This window comes from Aricia agestis, chromosome 13, assembly GCF_905147365.1.
Source record: "Aricia agestis chromosome 13, ilAriAges1.1, whole genome shotgun sequence".
Lineage (NCBI taxonomy): Eukaryota > Metazoa > Arthropoda > Insecta > Lepidoptera > Lycaenidae > Aricia > Aricia agestis.
The window spans coordinates 11,578,344-11,591,451 of record NC_056418.1 but is presented as its reverse complement, the minus strand read 5'-3'; the positions used below and the strand labels follow the sequence as shown (position 1 = coordinate 11,591,451).

Sequence of the window (13,108 nt, the reverse complement as noted above, 5' to 3'; positions counted from 1 at the left end):
AATAAATTAGTAACTTACTTACATAAATTGAATACTTATTTAAATTAGTATCAAAATGTTAATTTCCTGTTTAATAATTTTGTAAAGCAGAATTTCCCAATCTTTTTTATTTAGGGCTTATAATTTGGTTATTCGTGCTAAAAACTACCAAAAATAATACCACAGTAAAAAGCGAATTTAATCGATTCTATACATCATAATTAATATTTTAAAGACATGTAAAACAGATTTAAGTCACAAATCGGAACTATATGACGTTAACAACGTTTCCTGATCGATAAGTGATGGGTGTATCGCGTTGACCCAAATAATGACAAATAAAAACCCATCACGACATTACTGGTAGTGTCACTGTGCACTGGCATCTTGCCAGATACCAGAGATGCTCTTTCGACACCCAGATTTTTATTTATAGGGTGAGTAATAGTACTATTCTCTGATAGTTGATTCCTAGGTGTACGTAGCCTAGGTAGCCGAGAGATCACAATAAGGGCCTTATCACACTGGCGATTAGCGAGCGATTTGAAAGCGACGCGACTGCGCAGCGCACACGCCGCGATGACGCCGCGATTGCGCGGCGTGCACGCAGCTTGCCTTCGGCGTTTTGGACACTCAGCAGCAAAATGGATTCTGACGTCACTCCCTAGACGAGTCTACTATATATTATAATAAAATCTGTGTAGACGAGTGTACAAAATCCATTCCACGCCGCGACGACGCTGCGCTGTCGCGACGTACACGCCGCGCAATCGCGGCGTGTGCGCTGCGCAGTCGCGTCGCTTTTAAATCGCTCGCTACTCACCAGTGTGATAAGGCACTTAACGTTGAATTGACATGAGCCGACCAAATGACGGTCTGTTAACTGCCCAGGAATCAATTTCCTCGATGGTACATCGGTTACGGTAACGGTGGTCGGTTTCATTGAAAAAGATGGAGGAAGTCTAAGAGAAGAGAAGAGGAGTCGTGCCGTGTATTCGTGGTACGTGACGTAGTTTTTTTACGATGTTCGTCGTAGATTCCCGCGACGCAACGTCGCATGGTGAAACGACGCCGCATCGTGGTACGACACGACGTTGCATCGTGTTTATGTGTCCCGGCCCTTATCTTTTACATATTTCCTGTCACATAAGCAAGGTATGGAACAGTATAAGTCATCTAGTGAAGTATTTATGGTTTTGTCACTTTACGATGTATACAGCTAACAGCAAATAAACGCTGAAACAAATAGCAACGAAGCCCAGCTCTCGGACGGAAATAGCAATAAGGAAATGGTTTTAACCTTTGCCATTTTCTGGCTAGACAGTTATGTGTAGGACTTGTTTTTTTGTGGGTGTGAGTTGTGTAAATGTGTATAAACTTACTATGTCCGTCTGTGCTGTTCGTGGTGCAAAATGAAACACATTTTCATCATCAAATTAATATTGATTAACACTACAAATAACAAGCATAAGTAGTAAGTTTACCAAAGTAAACTTTTCTATTCTTCAGGTAATCCTCTTAAAGTTACTCTCTATTATTCTTACGCTAAGGTAAGGAACCTTTTAGTGATTAAATAGAGGTAACACAATAAGGGTACGGACTAGAGCCATCGCCTGTAAAACATTTTATATTTCACCTAAAAGCTTCCATTGTCTTGAAGTTTGAGTAAAACCATAAACTGAAAGAGGCATAGATGTGCCAAAAAGTTACAAGGCCAAACTATAAAATAAATATTCCAATATCAAAATTATAAAACATCTGAATATCTTTTTGTCTGTGCATTACGTCTCAACGCATGTATTGCTTAAGCCATTGATTTTTGAGGTATGGATTGTAGATACTGTGGGCCCCAGGGAATCTAGTTTTTAAATAAAATTAAAATAGTTTTCTTGAAATGGCACTATACGTTGAGTACAATGACTATGAGGGCAAGCCGAGGGTAGTGTAACAAGACCACACCTATTGTGGTGTGTAGCGAATGATATTAATCTAGCTGGCAATAAAGATAAATGTATATTTCTGATAACTCATGAACAAGACATCTGACATTTATTATAGCCTTAATAACATCTTTATTACATTGCATCGAGCAAATACCCTAATAGCTATGTCCACACTATGCGCTTTTGTCTTCAATTTTCGTCATCTTCTTTCATTCAACTTTCTTTTATACATATACTATACAACAATAATTGAATGCGTCAACAAACGCAACACCAACTGTGATTTTAAACAAAGCGAAAGTTTTGGATACGGTCAGAGGGCATGCGTCGCGGGCATGCCTCACGTTCGCTGTTGACTGCCTGCGCTATAACGCATGCCCTTGACAAACAGAAAAAGGCACAGTGTGGACAAAGCTATTAAGTCTATATAAAGTTCTCATAGCTATCTGACATATTAAGAGGATACACCAGGGGCGAGAGAAATTGAAAATAGGTATTTGAAAATGTATTGCTGTCTCACCAATCTAAAGTCTCCCACCGCAGAGCGCGATAGAGACAATACGACAAAAGTTCTAAAAAAGAACAGAAAATCTTCGATTCGTTGTCAGCTGATTCCTCCTCCAAAACTTAACCGATTTAAGTACTTTTTTCATTAAGAATTAAAGCAAGGCTTGAGCTGTGTTCCTATGTTTTATTTTTTTTGTATATTTTAGCCAGTTTTGTTTTCTGGGAGGAACACAGAGGAAAATCTTGCCATTTTTTTGGGTTTTTGGACGTTCTTATCTTTTTTAATAATAAAAATATGAAAAAAAAAAGAAAACATAGGGACATGCTAATAGCGGCCATAGATATTCAGGAAAAAAATCATAACTCTACCGGCATTATCCAGGGAGGAAACAGGGGACAGCGTTTGTATGGAAAAAAGGCGGTGTGGATTCCTCATAATGGTTAAGTTTTTACAGGTTGTAATAAAACTTTAGGATACGTTATTGTCACTTATACATATAGAGTTTACTGTAAAAGTAGCATCGCTAAAAAGTATTTTTATGTGCTTTGTATGGGCAGCCCCCTAGCGTCATCAATTTCACCAAGCGATGATTAAAAAAATCTTCCGAGTGGAAGTTGGACTCGCGCACGAAGGGGTACCATAATAGAGCAAAAATAGTAAAAAAGTGTATTTATATGGGAGCACCCCTTATTAATTATTTTATTTTATTATTATTAAATATTAAAGTCCACATATAACTTAGGAATTTGTGAAAAAATCAAGTACTTACCTGTTGCCATTATTTATTTATAGAGGAAAGGGGGCCAAAAAACAACTACTTTGTTGTATGGGAGCCCCCCTTAAATATTAATTTTATTTTGTTTTTAGTATTTGTTGTCATAGCGGCAAGTGGCACAGAAGTACATAAACTGTGAAAATGTGAACTCTCTAGCTTTTACCGTTCTTGAATTACAGCCTGGAGACAGATAGACAGACAGACGGACAGATATCGAAGTCTCAGTAATAGAGTCCCGTTTTCACCCTTTGGGTACGGAACCCTAAAAATACATGGCACTCGTTCAACGCTAGAAGCTTTCATAGTGGACAAAAAGTACAGGCAGGTATTTTCATTTTGTATTGTTACCTTGTACAAAAAGGCCAATTGTAGCACATAATAATAACTCTTAAAGTCCAAAAGTCACTGACGACCTCTGTGGCTCAGTTGGTAGGTTGTTGGTAGCTCAAGCCGGGGGTCGCGGGTCCGAATCCCGCCGAGGGAACAAAAAGTTTTTAAAGTTCCTGGGTCATGGATGTGTATTAAATATGTGTACTTATAATAAAAATATTAAATACATGTATAAACTATACATGTATTTAAGAAAGATAGTATTAAATAATATTTCCGTTGTCTGGTACCCGTGACGCAAGTCATTCATGTACTTACTTAGCACGGGGCCAGACTGACGTCGTGTGAAGCGTCCGTAGATATAAAAAAATGGGTGTTCAACTTTTAAACTTATCACTTGTGCAGTATAAAAAATAGTTGAACATAATTATGATGAGAAACAAAGTTAGAAAAATTCATGCTACGCTGCAAAGGTAACACAGGAGATTTTAAAGCATCATCACTTATCATAATAATTTAATTGCCATATCTGTTAGATTCTATAGCATATGCACACATAATATCTCCCACACAACTTGTATGAGGATTGACGCTTCTTAACTTTCCTCTTTAAATATTCAAGAACGTCGGGAATGATTAGATTTTGCCGAAATAAACTAAGCATTTAAGATTACGGTTCGACGATTACGTTTGCGGAACATCGTTAGGCAAATCTGATGGTTTCTTAGAAAACTTAACTTTTTATACGTGGGAGAGCCATGCTTCGGCACGAATGGGCCAGCTCGACCGGAGAAATACCACGTTCTCACAGAAAACCGGCGTGAAACAGCGCTTGCGCTGTGTTTCGCCGAGTGAGTGAGTTTACCGGAGGCCCAATCCCCTATCCCTTCCCTACCCTCCCCTATTCTCTTCCCTTCCCATCCCTACCCTCCCCTATTACCCTATTCCCTCTTGAAAGGTCGGCAACGCACCTGCAGCTCTCCTGATGCTACGAGTGTCCATGGGCGACGGAAGTTGCTTTCCATCAGGTGACCCGTTTGCTCGTTTGCCCCCTTATTTAATAAAAAAATATATATATTTTATGCAATTAATTAAAACGATATGTCGCAAAAGTTGTATTCTCGAAAATATTACATTTGATGAGCTCGAAAATTGTTTGTTTATTTTTATCTTGCTGGATATTTAAGCAAAGATGATGTCATATTGACATCATCTTATTTTATGATTCTTCCACTATAACATTTCCTCTTTATCAAAATGTATTCTAGTTATAAATGAAAATTATTTATATTTAGATACTGTGTAAGTAAGGAACTGTAAGAGAATTTACACCTGCAAAATATTAAATTAGCAAGGCTTTGATACAGCTGAAAATACGTTTTGTATGCCATTGATCTATTTCGGGTCCCGGTTTGGGACGGGTTACTAGGCAATTATTATCCTAACGTATGTTCAGGCTAAAAATATTATGTGAAATACAGTTTGTTAGGGTGAACACCGTTAAAACCATCAAATGAGCCCGTCAAAATGAACAACTTTTTCTATGAGAACTCAAAAAATATGCCGTATGACTCGTACGACGATGGATTTTTTTGAGTTCCCAACATTATGCTCCTGGAAAAAGTTGTTCATTTTGACGGGCTCATATTTTGACGGTTTAACGGTGTTCACCCGAACAACCTGTATAAAAATGTGTGTCATATAACCTCAAAATATTAGGAAAAGTAAGATACCTAATAATATGAAGAAAAAACAGGATTGTTTATTTTAATTTTTTCTTGATTGAACAATGCAAATATACGTAAGTACGTACTGTAATTAAATATTTTATCTCCTATTTAATTAATATGGTAAAACGTTCATCTATTTTGCACAAAAATAGAATAGAGCTACTAAATAACTTGCCAAGTGTGTTTACATTCTTACATTACTTTGATATTTATTAATTTACTATAATAATTATTATAACATTTAATTATAGTAATGTTATAACTTATAATAAATATTATAATATTACTATAATAATTATTGTTGGCGACTGGCTGGATAGTTAACGGCCGTTCCCAATATTTCATCTATCTCTGGTTTTGCCCTACTAGAGATAGGAATAGCTCAGATTAGACATTAGAGACATATATTTTATGTCAAATGTGAGCTATTCCTATCTCTAGTAGGGCAAAACCAGAGATAGATCAAATATTGGGAACGACCGTAAGTGTTTTATACTTTTTTACTATTTTGTAATCAGCTGTACTTTTCTATGTCATATATATATTTTTTATGAAATAAGGGGGCAAACGAGCAAACGGGTCACCTGATGGAAAGCAACTTCCGTCGCCCATGGACACTCGCAGCATCAGAAGAGCTGCAGGTGCGTTGCCAGCCTTTTTAAGAGGGAATAGGGTAATAGGGGAGGGTAGAGATGGGAAGGGAATAGGGGAGGGTAGGGAAGGGAATAGGGTAGGGGATTGGGCCTCCGGTAAACTCACTCACTCGGCGAAACACAGCGCTAGCGCTGTTTCACGCCGGTTTTCTGTGAGAACGTGGTATTTCTCCGGTCGAGCCGGCCCATTCGTGCCGAAGCATGGCTCTCCCACGTATCTCACGTATATTTTTGCTTATTGACATTTTATATTTTTGTACACAATTTTCCGAGACTCTGGAGAATACAGTTGTCGTTGCAGTTCCATGGTATATCATTTAGCTGTAGTTATTTTCATCTTCGTATACAGTCCACGTCTCCCGTCGCTATCAATTATAATAAGTTTACATCTAGGCACTAGATGACGCCCGCAACTCTTTTGCGCCAAAATTCGTTTCTCACGCGGGTACCGTATTTTTTCGGGATAAAAAGTATCCTATGTCCTTTTCCGGGACTCAAAGTATCGCCATACCAAATTTTAGCAAAATCGGTTTAGCGGTTTTGGCGTGAAGAGGTAACAGACAGACATACACACTTTCGCATTTATAATATTATTATGGATAGCAAAATTTCTGTGGGTAAAGCTTATTTATATCCAAACATTTCCAAGTAAATATGTATATTAAAAAAACTTAGCATTCCTCTGTAAGCCAATAGTGTCAGAAAAAAGGTTTCAACCCTTTCTATTTCAATAAATTGGAGCGAGTCAGCATTATGTATAATCCGGCTAAATAAGGAATGTGCGTGTCGGGAATAATAAGGATTACGAATACAAAGTGGGTGGGATTTTGTTGGGCAATAAATAAAATATATGATGCCAAATGTGCACATGACTCTGTTTATTACAGTGAACTTATTATATAAAACTCAAAGGTGACTGACTGGCACAGTGATCTATCAACGCACAGCCCAAACCACTGAACGAATCGGGCTGAAATTTACCATGCAGGTATAGTCCGTCAAGAAAGCGAAGAATGAATTGTTGATCAAAATCCTGTCTTAGCGGATGCCTACATCATAACATCTATAGTCTATCAGGAAAGTAAAGAAATTAAAAAGTGGCAACATCGTAGTGTCATCCCTTTCAAATCAATCAAAAAGAAAAAAGAGAAAGGGACACTACGATGTTGCCACTTTTTTTAATTTGTGTGAACATGGTACCAACCTTGGATTCAACCCTGTACAAAAACAAAAGAATCATGAAAATTGGTCCACAAACGGCGAAGTTATGGTTGAACATACAAAAAAATATATAAACAGACGAACATATAAACTCCTCCTTTTTGGAAGTCGATTAAGAATCGCTTACGTACTATAATGCGACTAGAGATATGACTACGGAACCCTAGACTATGTGTAAAGCTTGGCCGGTTATATATAGGCGTTCCCACAGTAAACAAATAAAAGTATGTCTAACTGCCAGCCGTAATACGAGTGTTATCTGCCCTTTGAGACACACGCAGGGCGGGACACGCAAGTACAAATGTTAATTACTCTGTTTACTTGCCCATAAAACATGTAAAGTACATGCCAGTTCTTTCATACTACTGCCAGAGTAGATACAAATAAGTTATGCTGTTTACTCTGCTACTGCGACATCGTAAAGGAGGTTGGCAAGTCGACTTAATATACAGTGTGTTAGTGTAAACACCGTTATCCTTGAAACCATCAAATGAACCCATCAAAATAACAACTTTTTCTATGAGAACAATCATGGAACTCAAAAAAAAGCCGTATTCATACCCATACGGATACCCGGATCGGCAATTTGTTATAGGGGTATGAAGATGGATTTAGTTCCCAGCATTGTTCTCATAGAAAAAGTTGTTCATTTTGACGGGCTCATATTTTGATGATTTGAAGAATAACGGTGTTTACACTAACATCTTGTATTAACTGCCCCAACGTACCAATACACCTTCAATGATAAAATCATTTGTATTTCTAAATAAGATTACATAATTTCTGTTAATTTGTCCATAAAACATAAGTGCTACTGCAACATCGTACGCGCAAAGAAAGGGTGCAAAGGAAATGCTCTACTGAGTCGCTACTGCCTATACATGACAGACATTCAGTGCTTTATAACTTTTAATTTCCAACTGTTATAATATATTATGAATCTTCATACATATATTTATAATCTTCATACATATTAATGAATTCACATATTAGCAAGGTAATGTTGCAGTTAAACTTCAAATAAACATTATTCCCAATACGAAATGTACATTTAAATAATAAAAAATATTTCGTTATATTTTTAACATGTAAATGTTTCTATTTGCACGAAGCGGTATGAAATTTTAGTATAATTTATACTAAGTGAATATGTGTATCTGCAAAATTACAACGCTCAATGCAAAGCTGCTTCAAAAAGGTATACCTAACATAATTATTATTATTTTAGTATAAATAGATGTTGCCTACAATTTCGGATGCGCAGAAATTTGCTTACCTTGAGAAAACAATTGTGGTGTATTTGGCTGAAATAAACACAAATGTTGTTGTATGGTAAATTTCACATCAATCGTTTCTACGCTTCTTGATCGTGACTTGTGAGAGCAGACGGACAAAGTCACTTTCACAACATTTTTCGTGAAATATTTCATTATTGTGTAGTGCGTAACTTTTTTTAGTTTGTTTTTACATTTTGTTAATAAATAATAGTAACCTTGTAGTAAAATGCTCAATAATATCTTGAAATCAAAAACTTTTTAATATCTAGGTAGGTACCAAGTACCAAAACTTTTCAGAAAATATTCTCACAACAATACCTTCAAGTAGTGAGTATGTCAAGGCTGGTCGGTCGCACTATACTAGATTCTTTTGTGTTGCCGCGCCGTCCTACTGATAGTGCCTGAATAGTGCATTATACAAATGAGAACGAAAAATTTATTGTCTAATGCTCAAAGAAATTCCCTCGCTTATTTTTATGCCAAATATTTATTGTAGGTATATCACATAAAGTACTGTATAATTTAATTATACGGATGGTAATCATCGTTGCCAACTCGACGTTAAAAATAATATTATGCACCAATTAAGAGTTATTAGTTAAGTTTAGAGTTATTAGTTCAAGCTTCTTAATAGTTTCTGTTTTTCGTGTAAGTGACCTGTAACTTTAATGAGAATAAAGATCTTTAAACCTAGAAGCTTGTTAATATGTTCCAAAATATGAGGCCAGTAACAAAACTTCATAATATAATGATCAATAATGACACATTACTTTTTATTGGTTCGGACGCGAAGACAGATAAATTGCAATAAGTTTCACAGAACTTAACTACAAAATCTAAGAAACATCCACCCAACCATATATCGTCTCAAACATTTACATTTGAAATAACAGCATGCAGTTATAAAATCCATCTATTTCCAAGCATTTCCTTTTATTTTACTTTTGTATATTATAATATACTTAACAAAGATACTTCATAAAACATAACAATGGTCAATGATAATGAAAACTACAAAAGTTGTAAAAGGCAAAAGGTAACAAACGTTAAATTATTCATGTATTTACTTTACACATTTAAATAATTTATACGAAACTGCTATAAGCAAAGTTGCATTTAAATTAAATCCGTTTTCACCCCCCACGGGGTCAAAACAATTTTAAAACTTAAAAAGCTTTCTCTAGTTTGTTCGCCAAGTTTTTGAATATTTCTTTGTTAAATTTTCGGTCTCATGGGTAAAGTAAATGTAATAATAATAATAATTAGTCCCTTGACTTTCATAAAAAGCTTATTTTTAATCTACTTAAAAAAAAGGAAGTTATTAATTTGACCCGTATGTTTGTATTTTTTCCAGAGCTAACCATGTATATTATTAGCTAAGTCTATATCAGCGTCAGAACATGTGCTAAATTTCGAAAGTTTATTTTATGTATGTATGTTTGTGTTCGCATATCTAAATTTTATTCTCATCCCATAATAATTTTTAAGTCACTTTTTTGTTAGAATATTTACTTTGCTATTTTGTTGCCCGTAAAGGTCGTTTGTGATAATAAACTTGGTTTAAAGGAACTTGGTGTTCGTTCGATTGATTCGTTCGGATTTCCGCTACAAGACCGAGTTCACCGCAACAAATGGAGAAGCATTTTGTGGCAGCCGAAACCCATTTAATATGAAACTATTCGATAGAATCAAACCTATGCATGAATAGGAACTAAAATATTGATTTTAGTTCCTATTCATGCATATACCTATAGGTAGTCTACGTTGAAAACTTTATAGCTTGAAAAAGTTAGACGCAAAATATTTAGTAAAAAAAATAGTTTGTGTTTTTTATAGAATTCATCCTGAATAATATAATATGCTTGGGAAGCCTTATTTTATCTCTGATGCAAGTATCTGATGAAATTACAATATGACTGCCGCACTAAGAGGCTTGAAATTATTACTAAACTTTAATTAACAGTTGGCAGTAAACGTATGGAGCGTACAGAGTGGTCAAAATCTTCGTTAAATTAAAGTAATAATTAAATCTCTCTGAATGTGTCCGCTAGTACTGAAAACGTATGAAAAGCTGCAGTGCGATGTCGGTAGTACCATAGGTACAATCCAACCGACTGCGCCACTTTATAATAACTCCAACACCGGTTTCGGTGACGCTGGCCAGTTTCATTGACACTAGACCAGTTGCGCAGGAGTAATTTTATAAAGCCCAAGCAGTGCGTACTACACAAGGGCATTCTCTATTCCTTTACTAAGGCCGACACGACTGGCAAGAGATCAGAGGCACAGGATTGACTTCTAACATGCCCAGCGCCACCATAGCCCACCTAAGGCTGCGTTGAGGAATGTGTTTTACAAGAACGAATAGAATCGTTGCGCTGAACGTGGTCAGGCAAATGAAGCGTTTCTATTGGTTCACAAAAACACATTCCTCGCAACACAGCTTAGCCCATCTTCGGTTGAAACACAGACTTAAGAGCTATTTTCCACACAAGAAGAAGTACTCACCCAGGGTGCGGAAGACAATTGGCCTGCTTCTATACTTGTGGCCGCCCCACAGCGCGGCGACGGTCACCTGGTACTGAGTGTCAGCCTCCAGCCCGCTGAGGATCACAGCGTCGGAGTTGCCCGCCACCTCCAGCACCACTCTGTAACTGTTCATGATGAGTCAATTTCGTTGTTTTGTACCAGCAAGCGGCAGGGAGAAGGGAAGAGAAGAAATATCGATGAAGATGGAAGGTAGACAGAGAAATGACTTTTCAAAGCTCTGATGTGATTATGCGTGATGTTATTGGGATAATATTTTTACTAAAAGAAAGAATTAAATAGAAGTAAAAAATCAAACAAAGAAAAAAATATTCTAGTGTCATGAAAGATAAAGATGATTGTGAAAGTGTTAGGTAGGTACTATCCAAAAGGATAGAAGAGTTCCAGGAACTGTCCCGGGGCAGGGCAGGCCGAATGGATACGGAAGTAGCCGAACAAAACCGATGACCCACGAAGCACGTGGACTTAATACTAGTGCAATACGTATGTAGTTTAGTTTAATTAGTTCTTAATTTCAACTTCAGTTATTTTTGTATCCGTTCGGCTTGCCCTGCCTGACTTACCCTGGGGCAGTTTTAGATGCCGAAAACGCTATATAGTTTTAAATAAAAATATATGACAATAATTATTATTATGGTATAGTTGCATATTCACTTTTTGAAATTGAAATAATGAATGTTAAAGACTATAATAATGAATATTCAATTATGTATACATTTCAAATAAAGCTCGTTTCCGGCGGAAATTATGGCAGCTGTCACTTTCCATCAGGCAACATCGGGCCATTTGCCTAAAACATTTCCCGTTTCGTTAACGAGACAAAGGACGCGCTATAACAATAAATCAGTGAAAATAATGGTTATGTTATTTCTTTAATGTTTTTTTTCCGTAAATGATAAATTTTATAATAATATGACAAAAGAGTCAGCTAGAAAGGTAACGTTGTCGATCACACGCAGTAGAATGATATAATTATTAAAAGTGTAATACAGGTCTATTTAGATTTTAGCATTCACACACTTTTGGGATACCTGCAATCGTACCTAAAAGGGTCAATTCAGACCGCAACGCGACGCGTAGATGCATTTCTAATTTTTTTTTTTTTTTTTTTTATGAAATAAGGGGGCAAACGAGCAAACGGGTCACCTGATGGAAAGCAACTTCCGTCGCCCATGGACACTCGCAGCATCAGAAGAGCTGCAGGTGCGTTGCCGGCCTTTTAGAGGGAATAGGGTAATAGGGGAGGGTGGGGATTGGAAGGGAAGGGAATAGGGGAGGATAGGGAAGGGAATCGGGCCTCCGGTAAACTCACTCACTCGGCGAAACACAGCGGAAGCGCTGTTTCACGCCGGTTTATTTGTATGGATTTGACAGACTTCATGCAAGTCTGTCAATTCAATACTTTAGAAATGCATAATATCTACGCGTCACGTTGCGGTCTGAATTTACCCTAATCTAATATATAAAAATAAGTCGGGGTTTCCTTCCTGACGCTATGACTCCAGAACGCACGAACCGATTTCCACGGTTTTGCATTCGTTGGAAAGGTCTCGGGCTCCGTGAGGTTTATAGAAAAAAAATGCAGAAAAAACTTCAAGAGAGAAGCAGGAAAACAGGGAAAATCATTTTATGGCAAAACAATGTTTGCCGGGACAACTAGAGCGTCTATAATTAAAAAGTGTGGTTTTCTGTGTATTCGTATTTGTATACAATGTGTCTGTAACTTTTTCACGCTTTTATTGACTGATTTTGATGAAATTTTGTATAGTGATACTTTTGGTCCGGCCACTTTTGGGAGAGGTCATAGAATAGTTTATCCCATAAAAATCGTCGCTTTGCCCATGACGCACGAATTAAGGTGCAACAAGTTTGCGGGTTACATGAAAATGATAGAACAAATAATAATTATTAATAATATTATATTATAATCAGGGTGAGCGAAGCGAGCTCTAGTATTATATCCCACAACCTGAGCACTTTTGTGGTACATTTTACGGAGAAACAATCACGCCTATTAATTTGTGCTTTAACATAGTAATTTCTATTTATATGTAGACGTGTTATCATCGGTCGGTCAAGGCTTGGTTACTATTAAAATATTAAAAAACTTTGAGATTTTTCCACGCAGAATTTTCAACGCGAGCC

At 36.7% G+C, this 13,108-nt stretch overlaps 1 protein-coding gene across 2 annotated transcripts in view; it reads right to left on the bottom strand.

Annotated features, from left to right (window-relative positions):
• LOC121733053 (fibronectin type III domain-containing protein 5) overlaps positions 1–13,108 on the bottom strand; it is a 171,328-nt gene that overhangs the window by 45,916 nt on the left and 112,304 nt on the right. The window contains exon 4 of one of the 2 annotated variants that reach the window (XM_042123152.1): positions 10,925–11,070. In XM_042123152.1, the coding sequence (XP_041979086.1) occupies positions 10,925–11,070 (146 nt within the window). The remainder of the gene's footprint in view (positions 1–10,924; positions 11,071–13,108) is intronic. The other variant, XM_042123153.1, reaches the window with a different exon arrangement.